This window comes from Talpa occidentalis, unplaced genomic scaffold (assembly GCF_014898055.3).
Source record: "Talpa occidentalis isolate TD23 unplaced genomic scaffold, MPIMG_talOcc4v2.1 talOcc4.14, whole genome shotgun sequence".
Lineage (NCBI taxonomy): Eukaryota > Metazoa > Chordata > Mammalia > Eulipotyphla > Talpidae > Talpa > Talpa occidentalis.
In genome coordinates this window covers 14,218,687-14,246,436 of record NW_023601433.1, presented here as the reverse complement: position 1 = coordinate 14,246,436, position 27,750 = coordinate 14,218,687, and the positions used below count along the sequence as shown (strand labels likewise).

Sequence of the window (27,750 nt, the reverse complement as noted above, 5' to 3'; positions counted from 1 at the left end):
TTTCTTTTAATTTTAGTTTTGATCAAGAATTGGAGCTAAATTTAATAATTTTTCAGTCTCTACTGAGACAATGTCTTTTGTTCCTTGTTTAACATCTACATGTAATAAATTTTATTAGTAAGCCTACCAGGTGAATAATCCTTGCTACTTGGGGTAAAACTTCTTTGGTATTTTCACTTACTCTACTGCTGGATTTCATCTGTCAGTATTCACTTAGAGTATCTTCATTCATATTCACATGTAAGATTTGTTGACAGTTCTCTTCTTTAAGCTGTCTTTGCCCTGTGAGCTTAATACAAGTGTTAGTTTATAAATTATCCATCTTTTATCTATGTTGTAGAATAATTTACATAACATAGTTTTATGTCTTCCTTAGAAAACATAATATTAAATTACAGTTTAATAAATAATATTATTAAAGGAATAATTTCTATGACATAAATTTATCTGTTCCTTAGATGTTATAAAATTCAAATGTAAATGTACATTTAAAAATGTAAATCTTTGCCTATTTTCCCACTTTTATGTATTTTTAAATCTACTCTGATTTTTTACTTTTAAGACACAATTAATAATTTGTATTTCCCTAGGAAGTGACTCACTTCAGCCAGGCATATCAATACATAAATGTTATTTCACTTATTAATATAGCATTTTTATGTTTTCAAAGAATTATATTTTCATTTTTGATAATCTCATTTTTAAGTGTATGTGCATTTCTTCCATATTTTAAAAATCATTTGCTTATATTTTTACTAAATCCTTCCATGTATTCATATTTATTTTGATGTACATTTTATAACTTGTTAAGGTGCAAATGTAATAACCAAATTTCAGACTTTTTGGTTTTCTGATTTTTAGGCATTGCTTTGATATATCCTCCTGACTTGGATATGTTCATATTCACTGTCATTCATTTCATATGAGACATTTCTTTTTTTTTCTTTTTTTATTAATATTTTATTTTATATAATTCTTACATCATTTTTCATTTTTGCACAATGTGTGCATTTTCATTTGGCTTGTACTCTCCATACAATTGCACCCCCCCTTATTTTGACCCTAGTCCTTCCTCTCCCTGCCCCTCCCCCCTCCTTCCCCCCGGTAGTGTGTCTCTAGTTTACAGTTGCTTGATGATTTTGATTTTTACTTTATATTAATTAGTCTTTTTCCTGTTCCCTTGTTTAGGTTTTCTAAATTCCTGCTATGAGTGAGACCATCCAGTATTTTTCTCCTGCATTGCTGGTGGGAGTACAAACTGGTCCAACCACTATGGAGAGCTGTGTGGAGATTTCTTGACCTACTAAAGATAGAGTTTCCATATGATCCAGCAATTCCACTCCTAGGTATTTACTGAAAGAACAGAGAAACATTAATTCCAAAGGGCACCTGCACCCCTATGTTTAGAGCAGCACTATTCACAATAGCTAAGCTATGGAAACAACCCAAATGCCCAAAAATAGATGACTGGATCGAGAAGATGTGGTACATATACACAATGGAATATTACTCAGCAATCAAAAAAGATAAACACATGCAGTTTGCAGCAACATGGATGGAGGTAGAAGGGATCATGCTCAGCGAAATAAGTCAGAAAGAAAAAGAAAAATACCAGAAAAATATGAGACATTTCTTAAATGTTCCAATAAGCCATGATTATTAAAAATTAAAAAATAAAGTGGCTATCACACACACACACACACACATTACTGTGTTTCTACCCCATGGTTGCTAATTTCTACTTTTATAGCATGATCATCAGAGAATATGAGTTATGTGACATCTACTGTTGGGAATATCCTAGATATTATCTGTGGCTCACAAAATATTTTTTATGACTGTTCCAAGTGTGTTTGAAAATCTATTTTGGGGGTTTACAAATTCCTCCATATACTCTTGGTTCAGTCTTACTAATCAATTGTTTTATTTCATCCTTGTAACCATACTTCCCTTTCTTGAGATTCTAGTTTTTTCCATTTCACCCGTGTACTTCATCAATATTGGCTGCATATATTTTGAAGCTACACTGTCTGCCACACAATTGTTCATGATCACTATTTTTCCTCAGTAAATTTTCTTTTAATCAATATAAAATAGTCACTTTGTCCCTTTTAACGCATTTTCCCTTTATATTTATTGAGTAAAGAACACTGCTAAATCTGATCTCTTTCTATGGAATTTTGGAGATATAAATTTTCAATCTCTTTATTTTCATTCTGCTGGATCATTTTGATTAAAATTTAGCTTCTGTATACATCAAAAAGTTATTTGTTTTGTGTGTATGTTTGTTTTTAGCTCAATCAGAGTTTATTTTGTTTTAGGAATTATTCTAGGATTTAAACCCATCTGCATTTTCATGATTAGTGATTGTTTTAACTTATTTCTGTTATTCTATTAGTTGCCTTTTTACCATACTTTCTTATATTGCTTCCTATTTTTCTGTTCATGCACTTGGTGAGTTGTTTGAATTTTTCTCATTTCTTATTTTGTGTCTAGTGATTTGGAAGTTAAAATACCATTTCTGTTCCTCTGAAATCTACTCAAATATTTAACACATAGATCTATTTGCACTTATTTTCGTTTTGTACATTTAACTAGGATATCCCTCTCATACTCAAATGAGAGAATCCCCAGAGCAAAGTGCCATTACTCCCATATTTCTCAATCTCCTACTGAGCCAAACTTCTAAGTGACTATTTATATTTAAAAATAGTGTCAAATATTTAAATCTGACCATAGTTTTTCATGGTTTCTTCGCTAACAACTGCTGACTGCATTCAATGTCTGCCTCTTAGTTTCAGCTCAATTTGCTGAACTATACCCTTAACTAATTCTTTTAGACATGATGTAAGACACCTGAGTTTTTACACATTTAAACCTGCCTCAGTTTTTGCCTAGATTTTTCATTTCAGCAAAGATTTTGTTTAAAAATAATTTCTCTCTAATACTTGAGGGTAATGCTCTATTAACTCAGGCACATTGTTTCTTGTAAAATGATTCTTCACTTTGAGTACCTTTAAAGGTTTTGTCTTTATCATGGATATTTTTAAATTTCAAGATACATGCTTTCTTCTGTTTATCCTGCTTACTTAGCACTTGTGTTACTGGCACATAAATAAACAAATTTCAATTTAGTGGGAAAAAGATAGAGTGTTCAGTAGATCATAGCAGAAATATTTCTTATCCTTTGTGCATAAAGTTAGGCCCCCTCCCTCACACCATATCCAAAACTTTCAGGAAACAAACACAAAATTAAAAAACAAAAACATTTAATTTACTGAAATATTAGAAGAAACTCATTGAATGCATTTGTAATGTATAACACCATAGAGAATAAAGAAAATAACAGAAGGATCTGATTTACTAAGAAGGTGTAATTTATTTTTTAAAAATACCATAAATCATGCTAAAAGATAACCATAGTTATTAAAATGGGATAATCCTTCAGGACACATTGGAATAGGAAGTAAAGGAGAATGAAGAATGATAATCTCAGGTTAACTTTGCTTCTCAGACTGGAACTGTTAGGAGGAAAGGATGTCCTGAGCAAACTCCATACAGGCTTTGTGGATGTCCCCCACCCCCGCTCCATCAAGACACTGGGAACTACAAATCCCATGATCCCCAAAGGAAAGTTGCGAGGACCTAAGGGCCAAGTTAAGTAGCCATTTTCTCTGTTTGTCAATAAAACCAGCCATATTAGGGGGTGTCCCAGGTACTTGGCTCGTGCTCTTGGCCAGGCAGGTTTGGTCTTGGTGGGTCATTTGGGATTCCAGGTCAACGGAACGGGTAGGACACATTTAAAAATTTATCTCCCTCTTTTTTCCCTAATTTGTACATTTCCTCATTTCCCTTTCCCTTGTAAATAAACCTTTGTTAACCTTTAGATTTAGTGTGTGCCTGAAATTTAAGTCCCCTTTAAGTGCACAGGTGAGGACCCATAGCCAGGCAACCCGTTTTATATCGGGGTTGCCCTGTAACAGAACAATATACATTTTATGACTCATAGCCGATATCCCTGCCCAAGCAACCAGAATTCACTTTTTTTAAATTATTATTATTTTTATCTACAGATGCTGGGAAGACTGATTTGACAGTCCAGAGAGCAAGACATCCAAGTGTTAGTGCCCTCCAGTCTGCCCTCCTGCCACCCTCTCCTGGGCCCCCAACACAGCATTTGCTCCCTATCATTTGATGCTCCATGTGCTATTTGCCACATTGACTTTTGGGGAGAAAAGATGCAAATAGAATATGACAACCTCTGATGAAGCTTATGGCCAGAGGGGAGGACCAAGAGTGATCAACCTGGATTTACCACGTGACCTGATGCTTAGAAGCACCAACTTCTCTGCAGCACCAGGCACCCGAGAGGCAGCAGCTGAGCTAGGGCCCAGGAACGGAGTCGCAGAGGAGAAACCCAGCTGGGCTTATCTGAACTCAGACTGAAGTTCACCCTGACTGTTTAATCCTATTTTTTATTTTCTCTCTTGAATTTAAAGCAATGGCTTCAGAGTCTTGCCTGCCCCAGGCTTTAATCTAACTGTGCTGTCCCTGAAGCCACTTGTCCTAAGTTAGGGGCCAACATAAATTACTACAATTCCACATATGTCACCCCCATCATGAAATCAAATCAAATGAGCCCATCCAGAGTAAAGTGATTTGTTTCTGATTACAAACCCTTGAGGCAGTGAATGTGTCCTCTTAGAAGCCCAGTATTGCACACAAAGTATTTGAGTGCAAAATACTCTGAGCTGAAGTGACACATCAGCCACACCAGCCCTGGGGCCCTGCCCCAGCCACCTCAGTTTCTCCAGATTTTGATACATGCCCAGGGGTCATTCAGCTGGAGTCTGTTCCCTGCATAGTTGAGGTCCTGGGGGTTTTGTGAGAGGAATCTTTCTCCTTCTGTCAAGTGTCTTTTCTCTCTAAATCACAATGTCCCATGTGATCCTTTGTGTGGTGGGCAGCCCTGGGTGGGTGGACAGCCTTGGGTGGGTGGGCAGCCTTGGGAGGGAGCAGGATGGGGGCTGACCTTGGCCCCCACTGCTGTGCTGCCCACCCCTCCACCCCTTCCCCCTGGCAGCTCATGATGATGACTGAACTTCCTATCGAACTCCTGTCTCACATATTTATTACACGGACCTTTACAATCGTGTTGGCTGTGTCGGATGCCATGGAGATCAATAAGCTCATCTCCAAAAGCCCTGCTCTTGGGCTGTTCAGGGAGCAGGGGGCAGGCACTGCAGGGGGGCTGACCCATAGGCAGGAGGACAGTTTGTCCAGGCCATTCTGGATGCAAAGCCTTCCCTGGAAAACTGCTCATTGCAACATTCAGCCGCTGTTTGGACTTCCGCACAAGCCCGTTGGACAGAGGCTTCCAGCTAGCAAGGGAAATACAGATGCTCGGGCCTCCCCGGTGGTGCAGTGGTTGAGCGCTGGGTTGCGAAGCTGCCCGCAGCCTCTGCAGCGCCGGTTCGATCCCCGGCTGCTCCCCGGCCACCGGAGGAGGGTCCCACATGGCGCGCAGACCTCTCCTGCAGCCCGCTGCTCCCCTCAGCAGTGTACTTCGGTCCCTCTTCCTGCTCTGGCTCTGGTGAATTCTCTCACCCTCCCGCGCGTCTGACTGTACCCAGTGCTTGTATGTACAAACAAACAAACAAACAAACAAATAAATAAATCTTAAAAAAAAAAAGAAAGAAATACAGATGCTAAGACAGACTCAGGAGGCCAGCAGCAGGGCAGAGAGGGTAGGCCCAAGCAGGGGCCTGAGGGTCAGTGGGCAACAGTCCACGCTGGTGCAGACTGCTGGGCCTCACCAGCCCGGGCAGACAGCATCTGGGCTCACAGTGGCTGGACAAGCTGTCATGTCCTCTCTCCACCCATTTTGCTAAATGCTAGAGGAAATAATGAATGTAAAACACACCCCTTTGCCATAAACTGGGAGGGATGTGCAGAGAAAAGCAGACATAATTTTTATTTATTTATTTTTTTAAAGATTTATTTATTTATTTATACAAGCACTGGGTACAGTCAGAAGTGCAGGGGGTGAGAGGATTCACCAGAGCCAAAGCAGGGAACAGAACAGGCAGAGTGACAAAACACACTGCTGAGGGGAGCAGCGGGCGAGGCAGGAGAGGTCTGTCGCACCATGCAGGACCCTCGCCGGTGGCCGGGGATTGAACCGGTGCTGCAGAGGCTGCTGGCAGCTTCGCAGCCCAGCGCTCAACCGCTGCGCCACCAGGGGAGGCCCAGAACATAATTTTTAGACAAAGTGACCACGAGATGGGAGTCCATCGACAAGGTAAGAGAATGCGAATAAGTATTTTGACTTATTCAAAGTGAGAAAGAAAGGAGGCACAATTCTGCAAAGAGGATGAGAGACTCTGCTGTCATTCACAGTGAAAGCCCGGATCTCGAGCCTGGGTCACCCTGGGGGCCTCTGACCCTCTCCTGCCACACTCTCCAGCCACGCCAGCCCTTCCCACCTGAGGCCAGACCCAGAAGACACGTTCCTGCCTCAGGGCAAGCAAACAAGGATACATTTTTTAAAGATAAAATCATGACACACACATACAAAATGAACCTAAGTCAAAGACTTTGTTGAAGTTCTTAATTAATGAGGGACCAGCACAGCGTCAGAAACCAATTCCAAGGCGCATCCAAGGAGCTAACGGGTGCCCAGGCAACCAGGAGAGCCGATCTGATCTGTGAGCAGAGGAATCAGTCTACCAGACAAAATCCATTGACTTCTCCATGGACTGGAATGATTTGCATTACTATCAGTTTTCTAGAACTCACAGAGTTGAAAAGTGGTTCAAAGACCATGACAGGCTGAGTCTGATAACCTCGGAGGGGGAGACAGTCACACTCAGCATGCTGCGGGTGTGTGGTCACCCTCCTCTCCTCCTCAGGTCTGCCAGCCTGCCTCCTCCCCCCTCCCCCTCGCCCCTCCCCCTCCCTGCTCCCCTTCCTACCTTTCATCCCTCTCTCTCCCCTCTTTCTTTCTAGTCTCCATCTCAAGAACACTCACCTTCCTGACGCTGCATGACTTGCTTCTTTGCTGTTTTCCAGCTATTCTGTTGGTCCCCCCTTACCCCCAGCTCTAGCCCTCACATGTTCTCCTTGCATATTTTTCCTGACACCCCTATAATCCGATATGTGCTCATCCCTTCCCCCCTTCTCCTGGAGGGCAGTGGGTTTTGCCTGGCTGGCTGCTGCTGCAGTCTCAGATCGGAGAACAGCGTGTGATAACAGCACGTAAGCCTTCACTAAATATTGGTGGAGTGAATGAACTAATTAAAAACCAACATCAATAGCAGCAGGGGTGAGAAAGGGGGGGTGGAGATGGACAGATGAGGGTGGTTTTGGAGATGCAAACACAGGTTGACCACTTCCATTCACTTCTCACCTCACCGTAACTTAGAAACAGCTTCCCTCCAGATTAGATCCGAGTATGTGCTAATGCAGATGCTGTAGCAGTACACTGTGAAGCCTCCTTTTCTGAGCTCCAAAGCTGTTGCAGGCTTACCTTGGCTCAGCTGGAGATCCCTGCCTCGTCCAGGAGCTGGTACTGATGCCCTTTCAGCAATGCACTTCCACCCCCACCCTAGCCTCCCAGCACAAACAGGTTAACCTTATTCAGGCACCACGATACCATAATTTCAAGAGCCACTAACTGTGAAGATACTGACCCCGAGACACTGACTTCCTAAGAACCCACTGTGTGGAAGAAACGGTGTGATGCCACAATAATGCACAAGCCCTCGGCCAAGCTGCTGTCACTCACAAGCATGCAGGTCCTGGCTCTTCTCTGTGACTCTGCTACCTGTCGGCCCCCTCTGCTCTGGCTGACAACCCCCTGAGTCCTCGGATGCTCTCCAGACCACTCACCTCACTGCTTCCTCCCCAGCACGAGCCAGGATTAGATCTGCAATCACAACAAGGGGCAAGGAATTGGAACTTGAGTGTGCAACTCGTCTGCACTTAGCTGAGCTCATCAACCGTGACCCCCTGATGCCCAAGGCCCTGACAACTGCCTCCTCCGATGAACTGCAGCCCTGCTCAGCGCTCCAGAGCACACTCGGCCCATGCATGGGGCCCACAAATGGAGGTGCCTGAGGCTGACACTCTGGAAGCAACTGTCAACCTCTGACAGAGGCAGATAAACACTGCAGAGGTCCCCAGTAGGAAGAGGCCCTCATTGTCCATGGAGCAACTTGCTTTTTAATTTATCCTGTATCAGCTTCCTCCAGTCTCTGTCTCACTTTCCCTCCTAAATAAATGATTTGCACTGATCTTGTATTGGGTTTTTGGGGGCCTAGGACACTTGGGAAGGGGATGCATTCCATTTGCCAGGTGAGTCATTGATCAGCACTGTTATGAGTCTTCACACGGTGCCCAGGTGTGTCCTGTATACATTGTCCCTTCCTTGGGCTCTGCAGCCAGCCACACGGTCACAGGAACGTGTGACAGAAAGAGTCCCCGAGCCAGTAAAGAGCCTGCAAATGTAGTTTTGCACGGACTGTTTATGCACAGGCTATAATAAAGGAATGGTTGTTGCCCCTACCCTGTCCTAAGAATTCAAAGCCAACAAAAACATCTTCAAGTCATTCGATCAACAAAGTTTATAGGACTTTCTGCCTGAGCAACTCGGAGCTTCCCAGAGAGGCTGAGACAGCTGCTCATAGTTGCACAGCACAGGGCCATCAGAAACACCGCTGGGGTTCAGGTTATCCTCTGCAAGCCAAGTGCTGGAAGCAGGAGGCCTTTGATTCTTTCCAAAGGGGAAAATCATAATGAGCCATCTACAGTAGCTATTCACTTTGAGCAAGACTGTATTCAGAAAAATCCTTGAACTGCAGGCTTAAAGAAAAGCAGGATAAAGCGACCCAGAACTACTGGGATCAGCAACCAGCAGGGAGGCTTTTATCAGCACTGTCCTCTGCTCAGAGCGACCCCAGCCAGCTGGCTGGCAACACCGTAACTTGTTCCCCATCCATCAGGGAAATAACTCAGCCCATCCCAGAAATGATGCAGAGATGGCTGTTCGACAACGACCCAGACTCTTCAAAGCAGGGAAATGCATTACATCTCAAAAGCCATTAGCAGCTCACGCATGGACTCTAATATCAAACTGGAATATAGAGAGGAATGTGATGGACATGTTTATGGTGCTTCACCTACCCTGAATCAATGCTCCTTTCAAAGCAATGGCTTCCAGAGAATGATGGCATGTCCCCCTCTTTAAAGCCAGACCCCCCGCCCATGTTAATGAAGTATCACATGAGCCTATCGAGAGGACAGATCATTTTGAGTGCTGGAAGCTAGTGGAAAACATTCAGTCTAACATCTTTCAAAATCCCTAGTAACAGAATTCCAGAAGGTCAGGGTCTTATTAAATTCCGGTGTGCTTTTGCTACTTCCATGTCAGTTTTTTTCACTTGGTCACAGCTTTGTGTTTTTGGTTTGCCAGCCTGATTCTTTGCATCTGCTGCACTGTTCTTAGCAGCCCTGGCATCACACAGAGCCATTCTCTTCATGCCTCCTCCTAATTCCTGCAAACTCCCTTCCTAATCCCAGCTGGTCTGCGCACAGGTATTTATTAAGTGCTCTTTGTTAAGGGGTGGGGGACAGGTGGCAGACCCTGCCTGCCACAGGGGACTGGAGCCCCTTTCTAGGTGGGCACAGGACAGAGAGATGCATTGGGGCTCAGTGGAAGCTGGAGGGATGAGAGACCAAGGTGGGCAGGGGCCATATCAATGTCCTGTAGCGGGAAGGAGTCTAGGTACTTTGAGGTGCTGTAAGACACACGCCAGGCAGCAGATGCAAGGGGAAGCTGCAGGAGGGAGGGGCAGAGAACTCATACTTGGGTTCAGGCAGTGTGAAGGGGATCCAAACAGCAGAGGAGCCCCCAGGGCAGGGCAGGGCAGGGCAGGGATAGGGGAGTGCTTTGTGTTTGGAAACTGTCTGTCTCCCCCTCCTCCTGGCCCTAGCAAGGAACAGGTAGGTTGGTGCTCCTTTTAGGGGCTCCCTCCATCTTATATCTTTTCTAGTCTTTCCATTTTCCCCCTGTTTTTAACCTGCCCTTTCTATTTCAACATTTCCCTTCTTAACAGGGGGCAACTGGGCTCTGCAGAGCAAGTCGTCTTGGCGTGCCTCCCTCTCTGTGTTTCCTGCAGAAGTGGGGCCAGCCCCCCCTTAAATCCAGGCTAGATCCCTGTCCACTCTGCCCAACAGAATGTGGCACATGGGCCCTGGTGCCCCAATTTCTTCCTCTTACAGCACGCCCAGCCACTAAGCTGGGGGACACCTGTAACATGAGGCAAAGGCTCTTGTAGGAAACTGGGTGGCACAGTGCTTACTCCCACTGAGCGCCCAGAGACGCCTCATCATTGCCAGCCATACCCTCACATTTCCATACATCGAAACCCAGCTGACTACTTCCATCCACATCTCGTGGAGTGGCCAAGCAGCCTCCGGGCACTGTTAGCCCACAGTGTGGAAAGAAATTGCAAGCTGTTGTTTTAAGCCACTAAGGTCAGGAGTGTCTGTTAGGCAGTAAAAATAACAGCCACTATGGATGTGACTGGATGAATGTGTTTGGTAAGCGGCTTTGTCCGCAAGGTGTGCATGGTGAAGGAGGTGCCAGCCACAGAAGTAGCAGTTACCGCAGAAAGGACGTCCTGCCTCCCATTTCAGAGAAAAGCCGAAACAGAGAAGGAAGCAGCCTCCCTAAATGCCTTGCCTGATGGCAAGGTCAATGGGAAGCGGGGGAGAAGAGGAAAGAGAAGGACCATTCTGAGAGTTCAAGGAGGGAAGATGAGCAGAAAGGCGTTCTGGGGCCTTCAGGTGGGTCAGGTATGGAGAAAGTGGCATTTTTCCTGAGGACCTGGTCCTGGCGACGTTAGCCAAGCAGAGACCACCGTAACTTTATACTTTGAAATTGAATGACATAAGCATACCAGAACATTTGAATCGGCAAAACATTTTATTTATTGGGGTTTAAGATCTTACACATACGCTGTGAGAACCATCTCTTAAAACCTCTTTATTAATAATCTGCCAGATCATATTCGTGAGTTCAGATTAAAAAAAAAAACTGAATTGAGAACAATAAAAAATAGTGTTGACATTTCTTCTGTAAATTGTCATACCATCTTACTCTAAATTGAAATCCTCATTCTCATGACCTTAAATACACAAGTGCTGTTACTGAATATTTACTCTTTGCAAAATACCATACACGAAACGAGCTGCACAAAGTTTGCATCCGCAGAGTTATCCTTCCAAACTTTATCAAGTGGCATTTCCCTGTTTTGCCAAGGAACAATCTGAAACTGAATGTCATAGACTTAGTAACTATTCTGGCTAAGGTTGTCACCCAATCTGGCTCATCACATCCCTCATCCTTATGCAGCTGACAGCAATGTCCCTGCCACAGGCAGAATTGTGCCTCCCCCAAATCTAAATGAGGGCATCCCAACCCTCAATATCTCAGAATGTGACTGTATTTGGAGACTGAGTTTTTAAAGAGGCAAAAGTTAAGGCAAAAGGAGGTCACATGGGTGGGCCCTAGCCCACTATGATTGTCTTTATAATAGGCGACAAGGACAGACAGACACAGAGGAAAAAGCCAAGAGGACATAGGGAGATGGTGGCAGTTTACAGGAGGAGGGGACTCAGAACAAACCAAACCCAACGCCATCTTGAACTTCCAAGCATCCAGAGCTGTGAGGCCATAACATTTTCTTGTTTAAGTCAGTTAAGTCTTAAACAATGGCAGCCCCGGGGAACTTATGCACCGTCAGGAAACAGAAGACCCCAAGGCCAAGCACAGAAATTCATGTGCTTCCCCCACTCAATAAGAGACACTTCCTGTGGCTTTAGACATGTTTCAAAGATATGTTGTCTGAACAAATTTAAGCAGCCGTGGAGAAGCAAACTGAAGCGGGTACCTATCTAGACACAGAACCAATGACTCCAGTGAGATGAGAAGACTAGCAAGAAAGACAAAGAAAGAATTAAAAGAAATGGAATCACCCAGTTTTCTGGAAGCAGCTGTTGTAAGACCAACAGGTCAGTGGGTTATGTGCATGCCCAGGTGACCACCGTGTGACCACCCAGGGTAGTGGCCCAAGGCACAGGGCAGTGGCGCAGGGATTCTTCTCTTCCAGGTGAGACCAGCAGCATAGTTAGTAAACACCTTTCCTTTATGTTACCTTGGTTATCAGATTCCAGACCTTATTGGCAAGTCATGCTCTGGATTCTCTTATCTGACACTGTGGCTTAATGAATTTAATCCTTCTAGAAATTCACCCTGTCTGGATACCTGTCTTGTGGGCCTCTAGTCTGCAACTTTCACCACCTGGGCTTCCTGGAAAACCCCTTATTTCTTGACCTCAGGAGAAGGATTATAAGAACATGACCCACTGCTGCCTTTCTCCTGTCAGGTACGCAGAACTGCACGATGAGAACTCAGTGACCTGTGCAGCAGGCCTCTCCAGACACACGATGGGGAGACAGCAAATGAGGCACTTGCCTCAAACATCGGTCCAGCCAGGCATCCTATAGGCTGGCAACTTAGGCTGCCCGTCCTGGCGGCACGCAGGATGCTCAGCACGAGCATCCAGACAAACGTCTATGTAACCATGATGCACAGAACATGGACGCTAGCAGCTTAGGCAGCAAGGCAGGTGACAAGAGCCTATATCCCAAGGCACAGAACATGGAGAAGGGGACAGGGCTGCTCCTCGGAGGTCTGGCCACATACAGGGCATCACGGGAGCAATGGTCGCTAATAATAGGTAATGTCATTAGCGGTGCTAATGACAATTAGCACAATCTGGTGCTTTTTGATGGGTAAACATGCCAGAATGAACTTGCTTTTCCTTCTGCCCTGGGTGCTTACCTGTTGTAGAGAAGAATGTCTGGCTTCCAGATCTGGCCATCTGGAAAGCGCACAGTCTTCACGCCCGGATATTCTGACATATTCCACTGTAAGTAGTGATCTGTCCAAGACTGACACACACAGACAATGACATTAGTAGCACGCTGCTTCCTTGCCTACTAATAATTTTATGTGTGATTATTCAATAAATCCAAAGCCAAAAAGAGTTCCAGACATTTATTTACATAATTGAGTTGCTCTCTATAAAGGATAAGGAACTGGAGATTAAATAATCCCTTCTGAAATGACCATGAATAGCATAAAAATCACATTTCGGGTCCTGCTGTCACCATTACCACATCCAAACTGAGGCTTTAAAGTGAATTCCGGCCCATTGCACGCCCCCAGCCTTCCCCTCCCACGGCAGATGGTTATTTCTAGTCAAATGAATAACGGTTTTGCTTTCAAAGTTTTCCATTGTAAAGTCACTTTGGGAATTAAATTCACTTATTTCAATGGTAATAAGGTCCAGAATGGAGAAATGTCAACTATCCATTTCCATGGAACAACCTTGGCAGGTACACAGGAGCCTCTCAGCAATGTCTAAAGGCTCGTTTTCAAACTTGAATTCATATATTCTCGCGGGAACAACACTTCTGATGCCACAGCCTTACCAAGCAAACACTCAGCCTCAGAGGAAAAATTCAGAACAGGAAACAAGGGCACAGGTGAGGACTAGGAAGCATTCCCAAACATGACTCTCCTTATTGGTTCTCAGGTGACCTTTGCCAAAGGAAGGCTGGGCTGGGTCCTCCCTCCCACACCAGGCATGCCAGTCCTCTCTGGGGTCCACTAGCTCAGCAAGAACTGCTCAGGTGTGGTGCTCACTGCAGCTGCTCTATGACCAGCGCTACCCAGCCAGGTCTCAGGGCTGGCAGGCTGGGACTCGACTGTTCTGACGAGAGCACCATAACCAGTCAGCCATGGGAATGGGCCCCCATCCTATGTCCAACCCCCAGGGGCCATCTGTGCCCTACAGCTCAACTCTGTCAGATTTAGAAAGGTATGGAACACCCCAGCTAGGAGAGGGGTATGTCCCCATAACAGAACAGGTCATTAGTTCTGTAGCAAAGCAAGCATATGGATACTAAGCGAGATGCAAAATAATGCCTCTGTCTCGCATCAATTTCAGTTTGAGTCTAGAGCCAATGAGTGTGATGTCAAGTACAAAAATGACATCAAAGGGGGGAAAGTTACTGCTCAGAGCTGTTGGGTTTTGGAATTGCAGCCAAGGAGTGGTGGGTTTAGGGCTCTTGAGACTGGCATCAAGGCATTAAAGAGCATCCCGGAGACCCCACCACCTCTGGAGAGATCAGGCAAGCTTCCCCGAGGGCTGTCACACCTCTGGCCACTCTGAATTCAGACAGAAGGGAGTGTCCAGATGAGTAAGGTCATTCTACAGCCATGGGCCCCTGATAATAAGAATGTGTTAACGTAAGATGTGCTAAAGTATCCTCAGAGGCATTTAGGATAGAGACCTACCCATTGATATTTCTAGTTACATGGGTACTTGGGGGCTGGAAGGATGAGGAGAGGAAGGCTAAGGAGAGAAAGGAAGGAGAGGGAAGGGATGAGGGGAGAGGGCTTAGGACGAGGAGAGAGGGGAAGGGAGGCCAGTCTCCCAGTCCCCAGAACGGCCAGTCTTGTTCACACCATCTTGCAAGAACCCCTGGGCACTGGCCTGCTGTTTGCCACAGCTGCTCCCTCTCTGCACCATTTACCTGGCATTCCCTTTCTCTCCCTTTCAGAGCATAAGTCCTTCTATGCCCAATGCCTGTGTTTTTGTTTTTGGTTTTTAACCACAGTATTATATCTCACCCTGGGGTGCTCTGGGTTGGTGACTGATGGTCACAGGGCCTGTCACTGTCACTCTTACTACCCACAGAGCAGGGTCATCAGGCTGTCTGCAGTGCCCATGACGGTGGGCATGGCAGGCTGAAATGATGGGCAGGGCAAGGCAGGGAGGGCTGTCTGGAGTGGGTGGGGGCACTTGATCTTCAAAAGCAAACTTGTACTGTCACCGCCACTGAGCTGAGGGCACTCCCCAGCAGAGCACACTCCAGCCATCTCAGCCGTCTGAGTCCTGCTCTTATACCTCCTCAGCTGTCTGACTTACTCCGTGGCATGTGCAGAAATTAACAAGGAAAACACTTTAGTAATAAATACGGATTGCATTCTGACAGTCTACAGTGTGAGTGCTCCTAGTTCCATGATCAGAAATAGGAGGTAAAATATAGAGAATTAACACAAGAAGGATGAGAAATCTAAAGCCAAAAGAATGGCTAAAATCCCATAAGACAGATGTTTCTAAGACAAATGCAAATCTTGGGGTGATTCAAATGTTTCTCCAGAAGCTGTTTCTTCACATGGATTAAATCAGATTATGTCTGTCAGGCCTCCCCAAATCATAAAACTTATCTGCAGAGAAAATACACTAACTGCTTCCTCCTTGGGAATAGGAAGAGACTTTCTATTCCTTCAGGTTATCTCAATAACAGGAAAACCCTAAGAATGCGAGATAATGGGGGGAAATCACAAACTAGAGGTCAAAGAGAATTTATTTTCATTGTTTTGCCTCTTCTATTTTTTGAATACATGGGAAATCTATCATTTGTAGAATATTAGCCCCAGAATTCAGTTATTCTGGAGAAGAGATGATGTAGATTCAGATTTTCAGAACAGGAATTTGGCAACATGAAACTTGGGGGTGGAGGGGACACCCACTTGTTGGGAGCACTTTCCTGCACTCTCTATTCCTCTTCTGTCCATGTTCTGTTCTCCCTGGGGACTCTGGGCCCTGACCACCTTCGGTATCAAGCTTTGCTTATGCACCCAGGCAGGGGAAGCAAGTGCAAAGGCCCTGTGGTGGGTGTGTGCTTGGGTGATGTGCACATCCATTATTTGAGCGGGGTCAGGCCAGGCTAGTCACCAGACAGGGACAAAAAAGAGCAGGCATCACAGTAGTGGCTGCTTTATAAATGATCCCAGGGCAGCTTTTGAGGCCTGGACAGCTGCAATCAGGTCTAAGCTGTGACACAGTAGGAGTGACACAGCTTTCCAGATGGAAATATTGGGTGGGTGCATAGGTTCCAATTAGGTGACTAAGGTTGTTCTAAAGCCAAGACACTTTTGATTCCTTATAATTCAGTTGTTAGCTAGAGTCACAGCTTTCCAGTAAGCTCCATTTTCCAGATATAGGTGTCACTGGTGTCCTGCTACACAGGCACCCAGCGAGCTTCCCATGTGCTGGACAGCTGGAAAAAAGCATGAATTCCTGGTACCACATCTAGAAATGCCAGTGTTCTTAGATCTTCCCATTAGCAGAGCCCGTGTCTTTTCTTCTCTCCCTTTCATTTCTGAAAAGCAGAGGTTTCTCCACCTGCAAGCCCCACTGTCCACATTACGAGCCTGCCTCCTGTCCTTTTCTTAGGGAGGTATTGGTTTTGCTATTTTAACCTTCTTGTTAGAAAACAAATTGCACAGCCTGATTGTAAGTGGCTTAAAAGTAGAATCTGGGTTTCATCCATGTGTGAGTCCTCACACGAGTCACCTAGTCCAATGCCTTCTACTTAGCAGGTGTTCCAGGAGATTAGATAAAGAGGCAAATGAGATAAAAAGGCGAGTTTTAAAATAAATGAAGCTGCAGATGCTTCTCCAAGTGCAAGTCTTAATTAGAAATAAGCTGTGCTTGAAAGAAATTTAGAGGTCTCTGGTGAGCTCCTCCAAAGCAAGAGTGTTTATTTATGGAACTCCTCAACAGTAAGTAATGAAGCAGGAATATTTTTCCTGGAAACCAACACCCTTTGAAAAAATGTCAAATCATCTCTGTTGTTGAAGATTAACCACTTGCTTGGGCCCAGAATTGTAGGCACTGAAGAGACACTGGGGAGGTCTGGGGAGGCACTGGGGAGACAGGTCTATCCATGACCTAACACACCTTAGCATATTAGGTGTTTTGCTTTTTAAGGAAGATATCACGGCATCTCTGTATCTTTAAGGGCGTGGGAAATTTCTAACTTTATGTAAAAAAGGAAGCACTTGCCTCATCCCCCAGAATTTCCAGAGCTTTATCTCATGCTACAGAGTCCAGAGGTTATTTGGGGGTTGGCTTTATTTTGCATGATAGTATCTTAGCTCTTCTAGGTTCACCTTGAGTATTTTGTTTCATTCATTTATTCCACAAAAGTTACTTAGTGTCTGCAGGAGCATGGAGCTGGGGGTAGACAACAAATGAAAAAAAAGCCTCATCCTCCTTCGCATACTTTCTGGTGGGGGAGGGAGGCTCAGAGGCAATGAACAAAAGAACAATAACACACAGGATGTCACATGGTGACAAGTGTATTGTAAACAAAGTGAAGCAGGGTGTTATAGGCTCTGCATGGTCCCTTCCTACCCCCAAATTCATGTTATAACCCTAGTCCAGATGTGAAGGTGTTTGGAAATGGAGACTCCCAGGGTGACTAGGTGATGAAGGTGGAGCTCTCCCAATGGGATTAGCCCTGATGGAAAGCATGGGGAGAACTAGATTTCTGCTCTAGAACCTGGGAGAGGATTCTCACCAGCACCCAGCCACGATGGCAGCCTGACCTTGGCCTTCTAGATCTAGAACTAGGAGAAATAAATGTCTGTTGTTGACAAGTCATCTAGTTTATGGTATTTTGTTACAGTGCCCTGAGCTGAGTAAGACTTAGGTAAAGACAACAGAATGGGCTGTGGATAGGAAAGAAGGTGTTTGGTCAGAACATAGGAACACAAGAAGTCCCCACTGAAAGAGGATCTTTAGGAAGAGACTTGTTAAAAGTATGGGAGAAGAGCAAGCTGTTCTTGAGGAAAGAGTTTTCCAGGCAGGGCAAGAAAGTGCAAAGGCCCTGGGGTGGGGTGTGTGTGTGTGTGTACACGATATCAAGGAGGGCAGGGGAAGAACAGGCCTGCTCCCAGGCCTGTGTAGGTGGACACAGGTGTGAAGCTGGGGCACACTCACGGAAGAAAGGTCCTCTCACGATGCAGGGAAAACTCTCAAAGGTTCCTCCTGTATTTATGAAGAGTGGGTTCTGCAAGGTCTCACATGTAGCTAAGCACAAGTAAGTCTGTTTTCTGTCCCTCAATTTTACATGTTTTCCCACTAAAAGTCACCTGCCCAGGAAGCCCCTGGGAATGTTCTTTGCCTCTATGGTTACTTCTCTCAACTCCACTTCACAAAGACATTTTCCCCTTATTTCAACTCTTACCCTGTTACTTTTGTCCCTCAAACAAGCAGTCAAGTCAAAATATGAGGAGCTATGTGAACGATCTTACAAATTGGTAACTAATACTGTCAGAGATCAGGTGGATTTTCCTGCCTTTAATTCTTTGCTTTCGACAAAATTGAAGAACAAACTATTTAAGTTGTCAGCTGATTCCCCTTGATGAAAACTACATTACTTTTGGCATATAATCTGGATAAAGTTGAAGGAATTGAATAACGAAATGCCTCTCATTATGAACTCTGCCTGAACACTACATCTATTTTTAAAAGTTACAGAATTGATGGTAAAACCTTTATCAGTGTCTCATTTCTAATAATAAAAAATCACCATCTATGAATACATAAATTAACGTAAAGCAAAACCCCATCTTTGGTAGAGAGATTCATTTACAATGCTTTCACGTTTAATAATTATTTATTAAAATTTGTAATGAATGTCACCTTGATAAATTATGTACCAATAATCATTGTAACCCAAAATTGACCCAGAAGAAAAACATTTTAACATTTATTGTCTGAAGAAATCATTTTTATAAAAATACTTACATTTGGGACATCAAAATACAGTGATTAATAAAAGACTTTCAGACATAAAATTGTATTATATTAGGATAAAATTATGTGTTGAAATTGAACCAGGATTATACTATGTGAAATATCTGGCTGTCAAAGAAGGGCTTGTCCATATATTTTTTTAAATGATATATGTGCATTAAATTATTATGCTTTTTAGATCCCATTTAAAATGGAGACTGAGTTTGATTCTTAAATGGCAATACAGTCGACCCTTGAACAACATGAGGTTGAACTGAGATGGTCTGCAAAGATTTTTTTGTTCTTTCACTTGTTTCACATGAAAAGAGTCCACTAACCATGGATGTCAATTGATTGAATCCGTGGATTCAGAAACCACACGGTGCAGGGGGCTGACTGTTAAGTTATGCACATGGATTTTCAGCTATGTGAGGGGTCTATACCTCTAACCCCCAAGTTGTTCAATGATCAACTGGATTTACAACTTGATGAAAGTGACATCATTTGCAATTAAATTTAGGTGAGAATATTAATTGTCAAGCTACAAATTCATGAATGGAATACACCATTTCAAAACTGCAACATTACCAGAGCAGGAACTACGAAGACCTCTGGCTGAAGCAACCTCTAGGATTCTAAGGTGTGTCTGGATGGTACTGAGAGCAAGTGAGCCCGGAGGACCATTCAGGGTGCAGATTATGGCCACCCCACTGTATACCTGCAGCTTATCATGCATTTCCAGTGAAGCACTTTTGAAATTTCCCCAAATTCCCAGTAGAGACATACAGGCGGGTATTGAGCCCTGCAAACTGTAGTGCTGTAGATACATGCAAAGGTGAATTTTTTTTTTTAACCTCACTGTGGGGAGGTATGGAGTCAGGGACAAAAGTCCTGACTTTTCTATTGGGACCTCTGCATTCTCTGAAATTCCAGTGTGAGTGTCTCTCTGAAGCAAGAGAGACACAGGAGAGCAGAAAAGCCCTTGCAGGAGGCACTGCCATTGTGTCAACTTACCATTTGCAGCCAAATGTTGGTGGTTAGAACTTGGTTCTTCTCATCCTTAAAAAAAAAAAAAAAAAAAAAAGAAACTTAAAGGTGGTTTCTGTGGTTTACAAAAGAAGGCAAGACACTTATTTTTATGGGACTGTGGTTACTGGGACTGTCCGAGTATGGGCAAATTTGAAGGCATTGAGAATGTTCAAATATGACATGAGCCTGGAGTGAAGCTTTCCTATTTATTCTGAAGTAATAACACATTTATTATAGACCATCTACAGGAGACAGCAAAGTCTAAAGAAGAAAATGAAAATGCTGTAACACCCTCAGCTGGGAGGTGGCACCTGCTAATGTTTGTGCTTATTTTCCCCTTGCACATTTTTAAATATAATTTAAGTACTTAAAGATAAAATTGGATGCAAATTTCAGCTTTTTAAAGTTGAGTTTATTATGAGAATATGTTGAGATTTAAAAAAAACCTAAAGAGGGCCTTCCTGGTGGCCTAGGGGTTGAGTCTCAGCAAAACAATACGACCTGAGTTCGATCCCCGGTCAGGGAGGTGACCCACATGGCACAGCAGACCTCTCCTGTCTTGCCTGCTGCCCCCCCCAGCAGTGCATTTCAGTAAATCCACCTGTTTTGCTCCCTACTCTGTCTCTGGTGAATCCTCACAGCCCCCGCACCTCTAGCCTATACCCCGGTTCTTCTACACAAAAAGAAAAAAAATTACAACTTGGAAAAAAATCTAAATATTTTGTGTTCTCCCTTCAGTGCTCCCCCAGAAGGGGGGAGGGGACGTGGTCCAGAGCAGGTTGTGTGGGACCCACCTTCGCTGATCCCTGTCTCTGGTCAGTTTGACTTTCTTCTCATCCTCTCTCTACCACACAGCATGCCAGGCCCTGTCACACACCGGCAAGGTGGACCCTGTCCAGACGAACCAGCTAAGGCTCAGGAAGGTGAATGAACTTTATGCAGGACTCATTCAAATTTGGAGAGCTGATGTTTCAACATCTGTATACCCTCTATGTGTGGGAGCCACCAGGAGCAACATCTATGCCAAGCAGGTGCTCGGAGGGCATCAGCCTTTCCGACTGGGATGCAGCGGCATTTTAGCACAGTTGGCCAGGCCCCGCGAGGTCTGGCCAAAGCCAGAGGGCACGGAGACAAAAGGGCGGGTTCCCGCATTCATGGTGCTTGTTATCCAGCATGCAGCGCTCGATTCCAGCCTAAGGACTCTGTAAATTAGCATTTGCCACTCTCTCCAGGAGAAATTATTTATTAATGCCCCGTGCAGAACGTGCCCTGAAGCCGAGACTATGAGCTCCTCCGGCTGAGGGTTTTCACAGACAGACCCAGAGGAAAAAGAACGTGGCGTCTGCTGGGGCGGCCAGAAGGCAAGGCTGCGAACGAGAGCTGGTCCTGCTTCTCATTAAAATAAAAATACTTTGAACATATAAGGGTTTGACACAAACTTTTGGAGGCAGGATGTCTTGCCCCAGCCGGTCACACCCGGGACACCTTAGAGAGGTGAGATGAGGGGTGGGGGAGCGGGGAGTCTCCCCCCATAGAGGAAAGAGCTGCTGGGGAGGGACAAGAGATGAAGTTCCATAGGGACTCAGGCAGGGACTGTGTCCAGAAGAAGCTGCCAGTTGGGTTACAGAAAAAAATACTCCTCATTTTGCAAATAAAACATGCCAGGGATTTTCAGTGGAAGAAGCTGTGGAGCTGCTATTTCACCCCACTCCTCACAGGGCACATGATCCCCGTCAGAGCCACACATCTGGGTGTGGACACAGGCAGGCGCTAGTTCCGGTTCAGTCTCCATGGTCACCTGAAAGCAACGATAAACTCTTAGGACTTATACCCATTGTCTCAACTTATTAAGGCGTTGTTGTTTTTAATGGACTTAAAATTAGCCAGTGTTCCATTTAGGTGGCTTGCCTCCTTTTAATTGCATCATGTCTTCATCTTCTGAGAGAAAAGCTTCTGTGGTTTGGGAGCTCAATTACTACCAATCTAATTAAAAGACTGTCTTTTTTCCAGCATTCTAGCTGAAACCTCATTAGAGTAGAGGGGAACTTCTGCGGTGTGGAGCAGCGTGGGGCTCCCGTACAGTCTGCGTTGCAAACTGTAATCAACACCTAGTAGCAGGAAGTCCCCGCCTGGGACTTGGGGAATGCCAGGTAGGGGAGCCTCCAAGGGCATGGGAAGAAAAGCCTGCAGAAGCACCCACAAAGAGGCTGCTGTCTGCCTTCCCAGAGGGGCTGTCCTTCCTCCCCTCCCCCCAATATTGGCCCCCCACAACCCCTCACGGAGCACCCCTCCGCACACAGTGGCCCCCACAGTGCCTCCAGCACTCACACTGCCCCCCATTGCCCCTGGACACACTGCCCACACTCAGTGCTCCCCAATGCCCCTAGACATAGTGATACCCCCAAACACTGGCCCCCCAAGTCTGACCTCTATTCAGCTGCAGAAGAAGATCCCTGCCCTCCAGTTGTACTGCTCAAAGAATCAAGTGTAAAGTCTGGACAGCATACAAGCCACAGAGTTGCCAAGTTTTCATGCATTCATTCATTCATTCACTAATTCACTCATTCAACAAAGGTTCTTGGAGAACTTCCTGTTTCAGTGGGGACTGAACAGACATTGTTCCAGAGCTCAGGGGATATAGAATGGGGGTGGGGGTGTGACAGTTCACTGAGAAAAGGAGCAGGGCACCCTCAGAGAAGGACAGAGGACTGTCCAGAGTGTTGAGGTGGGAGGAAGGGTCAGGCCCCAGATGAGCCTGCATCCCGGGGAACAGACCCTAAGGTCCTGTGATACCAAAGACACAGGTTCCTCACCAGCCCCCGCCATATACCTGCCCTGTGAGGGCTCCCTTCTCAGTCAGGGATCTGACCACCCCACGCCTTCTCCTGTTCAGCCCAGGGCCACATGGGCAGAACCAAGCCCAGGGCCAGGCTGCCTCCGATCCGCCAGGGACTCCAGCAGGAAGCCAGCAACTCCAGGCTGACCTACGGCTCCAGAGAATTGAGGAGGTGTTAGGGAGGTGATGCCAGGCCAGCGGCAGCAAGAACTACAAGTGTCCAACAACAGTCAGGAAAGAGCTGCAGCCAGCTCCCAGAAAGTGACAGGCAGATGGCTACCTGTGGGAGGAGGCGCTCGCACCGCTTCAGGTCCACCAGATGACCAGAGCCGGCAGTCTGGGGCCAGGTCTTCTCTCACACACCCTGCTCACACACCTCCCCCCACCACCACTCTCAGCCTCCCATCTTGCCCTCAGGTCGCCCCAGTACATCCCACTGTCCACTCTCTGCGGGCGGGGGCCTGACTTCCACTCTGCCTTCAACTGTGCACATCTCTGCACACTCTGAAGTGCGCGCAGACCCTGGCCTGTGACCCAGCCTTTGGTTAGGAAAGTCGCCTGGTGACTGGTTGGCAACTGTGGTTTCCAGATGCCCCTCAGCCTCGGGTAGAAGGACATTTCTGGCAGTACATACAGAGGCTGCCCTCCCGTTGGCCAGAATTTCCTTAGGGACCGCATCCAATTCGTCACTGCAGGAGGAGAGCTTCCTTCTCTCTCAGCGAAATATCCTCCCCTACACCAAAGCCACCAGCCTCCTGTGCTGCCCTGGAGTGCCTGAAAGATGGAGCAGCATTCAACAGGCACTTCCCTGGAGAGCTGCATGGTACCTGGCCAACTCTGAAATTCTTGTGCAGCAGGGGTGCTGTTTCCAAGCCCTGTCCCAGGATCCCCGAATAAACAACAGGCAGGGCCTCTGGAGAGCCAGCCGCCTCGGAGGTGGCCCTGAGCTTCAGATTCCAGAGCCCAGGCCAACGTCTAGCCATCACCACCCTGTCCTGACCCGTCTCTGGAGGAGCAGAGCCCAGATGCAGAGGACCCTGGGGGCTCCACTCTCAGCTCCCAGCCCCCAGGCACTGGGTTTCTGAGGTTTCCATTTCCTCTTCTGGGAATTGGGACATAACAGCTGTCCTGTCACCTGACAGACAAAAAGGGACGAGGGCAGCATTATGCAGGCTATGAAATGTGACTCAGGGCTCAGTGTCACTGGTTGTCCCTGTGTGGCTGCAACATGTGCAGACATACACACACACACACACACACACACATGCACATCCCAAGAGATTCTCACACAAAATCCTATTCCTTCCAGCCCTGGGACTAAACAAGGAGGAAAAAGGAACCATGGTTGCCACGGACTCTCAGGCAAAGCATCCCTGAAGCCAGCTGGTCTAAAAAGCTCATTTATTTTTTTAAATGAGCCCTTCAGGACATTATTAAGCCTTAAAGAAAAAAAGGAAATCCTCTTATTTGCAACAGCGTGGATAAACCTGGGGACATCATGCTAAGCAAAATAAGCCAGACCTAGAAAGACAAACACATGGGGCCATTTATAGGAGGAATCTAGAAGAGCTGAACTCACAGATGCACAGAGGAGATGGGTGGCTGCTGGGGCTGGGAGGGGGTTGCTGGGGAGGTAGCAGGCAAAGGATATAAACTTCCAGTTCTGCAAGATGAGAAGTCCTAGAGCTGTCCTTGCAGCATAGAATCTAGAATTAATGACACTGTAATGTATGCTTAAAATTTTGTTAGGAATTTTTTTTTTTAATTTTGAAATGAGGTGTTTGTTTTTGTTTTTTAGGAGAGTAAATCTTTTGTTAAGTGTCCCTGTCACAGGAGTAGTAGCAGCAGTAGCAGCGGCTGCAGAGGTAGTAGCAGTAGCTGTGATGATGGCATGTAGAATCCTTTGGAGGTGACAGATGTGTTTATGGCATAGAGAGTGGTGAGGGTTTCACGGGTCTGCTTATCTCCGAACTCATCAACTTGTAGACATTAAATAGGTACAGCTATTTATATGTCAATCGTACATTGAAAAGTGTTTTTTTTTTTAAAGTAGATTTTGATTGAAATAGCCATGCCCTTTAAAATCAGTCTCCCAGAACAATCATGTCTTGCTTTAGAGTAAAATTGTCATGATGATATAATGTACTATCTTGCATTTGTACAGCAATTATTCTTCTGGAAGTTTTAGAGTGACATTTAAGCTTCTTTTACAGAGTTCCCAATACTTTTTCATTTATTTTGTGTAGATGCTGGAAAAAAATAAATAGAAAACAATAGATCTGTGTCTAAATTCTTGTTTGCTGAAAATTGCTGGATAATATAATTTCATATTTGTGTAATACTCTGTAGTTTATAACAAGGATACTTCTTTTATCAATTTAATCTTTACAGCAACCGTATTTTTCTCTCAGTTTTACAGAATAATAAACCAAAAGTCTGTGATCTTTTCCTGAGTCAGCAAGATAGCAGGTCTGATAAAAGACCCACATCCAGAATAAGAAATAAACTCCCACAAATCATTAAGTAAAAGACAGACAATCCAATAGAAAAATGGGTAAAAAATGAACAAGCACTCCACCAAAGAGAATATCCTTAAATGATACCTGAAAATAACATAGCTAACATTTAGCGTTTGCATTCAACTAAATGGCAGACACACACACTTTGAAAAAAAAAAAATTTAGGTCTCCTGCCAACAGTCAGAAAAATCAGAACTGTTATTATTGCCATTTAATAATGAAGATCATGAGAAAGTTCCTAAATTAGAACTTATGTTCCTGTTCTGTTTGAATGTTTGTAGTGAGGGTATATCTGTCTATCTGTCTGTCTGTCCATCTGTCCATCCATCCATCTGTCTATCTGTCACTTTATAATCTTATCTACCACATATAAGTGAAATCATACAGTATCTACCTCTCTCTGACTTGACTTATTTCACCTACCATAATATCCTCTAAGTTTAACTGTATTGTTACAAATGGCAGAATTTCATCTTTTTATAGCAGAATAGTATTCCACCATATGTATATACCACTATCTTCTTTATCCACACATCAACTGATGGACACTTAGGTTGTTTCCATAACTTGGCTATTGCAAATAATGCTGCCATGAACTTGGGCGCAAATATCACTTCAAATGAAAGTTGTTCTACTATATACCAAAACCTATACGATTTTATCAATCAAGATTACTTCAATAAAAACATAAAATATATATCAATTGTGAACCAAAACAAGTCCCTGACTCTAGTTCACACAGCTCAGTGTAGAAGCCGAGACCACAGCCTTGTTTGGTTCAGGGCCACACTTTAGAAGCCCATCCCAGCTCGGCCCCCAAAGTCACCACAGTGAACGCAAGATGATGATGAGGGAACACAATTCCTTTTGGATTTGTGTTGCATAGAAGTTCTCAAAGCGTAATCTGGGAATCCCGGACTTTCCAAGATACTGTTACAGGGTTAGTGAACACAAAACTTGGTTTCTCACCTCTGAAGTTATTTGCCTGTATTTTTTTTATCATTTACAATACTACTTTCATAAAAAATAATTTTAAAAGTCAAACAATGCTCTGCCTCATGAGCATTCTGCAGAGCTTGGAAGAGGTCTCATGACAGATGATGGTGCAGCAGATTGAATACAGAAGCAGATAAGAGAACCCAGCTGCTTTCTGTGATGCTGGGCCTTAAGGAAATTTGCAAAAATATAAAACAGTGTCACCTTTAATGTTCTGCTTGGGGAAATAAAGTTATTCATAAAATAGTATTTATGGTAACATGGAATGGATTCAGTATAATTTTAGATCAATTATTAGACTTTAGTTTTCATTACTAACAAGGTAATTGTTTTAAGTTTTAAAATTATTTTTTATGAAAATACTATTTTACATGATTCAAAAAAAATTCAGAGCAGAAAAGCAGATATAAAAAGTGAGTCCACTCACCACTTAGAATTCCATCTCTCAGCTTTCCTTCCCAGAGGGAAAAGAAACTGTCTCTCTCTTTTTTAAAAAGATTTACTTTTTATTTATACAATAGCTGGGGTACAGGCCAGAGGTGCGGGGTGGGTGAGAGGATTCAGCAGAGACAGAGTGGGAAGCAGAACAGGCAGACGGACCTAAAGCACTGCTGAAGGGAGCACGACAGGAAAGGTCTGCCATGCCATGTGGGTATCTCCCTGGCCAGCTGGGAATCCAACCTGCACTGCAGAGGCTGCAGACAGCTTCAGGGTGCTGCACTCAACCCTCTGCACTCAACCCTCTGCTCAACCCTCTACAGGCCCAGAAACTATTTCTTATGCATCCTTCCAGGGACAGTCCAAGCAGTTACAAATATCTACACATGTGCCTGTGTATATTACATGTATATATACAAGCATATTGTAAACACGTATGTAACTTGATTTTTCTGTCTAGCAAAATATCTAGTTTTATCTTGTTTTAACACAGTATCATTAATATTTATTTTTTAATGGTCAGTTAAAAACTATTTTCCATTTATTTCTGTCTTCGTATGAAAACTGAACATTTACATTATCTAGAATTATGCCTCATTTAGACATTTAATAATGCTAACATTGCACATATTGATAGATATAGTCCACATTTAAAAATTAGGGGGGACTCCCTGGTGGCACAAGGGATTAAGATGCAATTTATGAAGCGATCAGTAGCCATTGCAGCATGAGTTCAATCCCCGGCCAGGGAGCTACCCACATGGCACAGCAGACCTCTCCTGTCACGCCTGCTGCTCCCCTCAGCAGTGTACTTCAGTCATTCCTCCTTTCTGTTCCCCACGCTGTCTCTAGTGAATCATCTCACCCCCCACACCTCTGGCCTGTACCCTAGTACTTGTATGCATAAATAAATAATTTTTAAATAAATAAATAAAATAAAAATTAAGGGATCCCCTATAACTTTTATGAGATAAAGGGGTCCTGAAGTTTTAAATTTTCTGAGTGTAGGTATAGGATTTGGCACCCTATAACCACCTGGTCTTTACATGTTGAGGGCTGTCCCTTCCAGGGTGCAGAGTCCTGCTCTGTCCTTGCTCCCATTTGGGGGCTGTTCAGGGTCTGTTTCTGGGGGGCACAATGTAAGAACATATAGATGTCCCAGGCATACCTGAGCTATTCACAAGTTGTGGACGTGAGGTGGTCGGTG

At 44.7% G+C, this 27,750-nt stretch overlaps 1 protein-coding gene across 2 annotated transcripts in view; it reads right to left on the bottom strand.

Annotated features, from left to right (window-relative positions):
• Window positions 1-27,750, bottom strand: part of CHRNA7 (cholinergic receptor nicotinic alpha 7 subunit) — a 92,391-nt gene that overhangs the window by 30,383 nt on the left and 34,258 nt on the right. For both annotated transcript variants that reach the window (XM_037510108.2, XM_054694796.1), the window contains 2 exons: window positions 19,740-19,784; window positions 12,908-13,017 (listed from right to left, as the gene is read on the bottom strand). In XM_037510108.2, coding sequence (XP_037366005.1) covers window positions 12,908-13,017; window positions 19,740-19,784 — 155 coding nt within the window. The remainder of the gene's footprint in view (window positions 1-12,907; window positions 13,018-19,739; window positions 19,785-27,750) is intronic.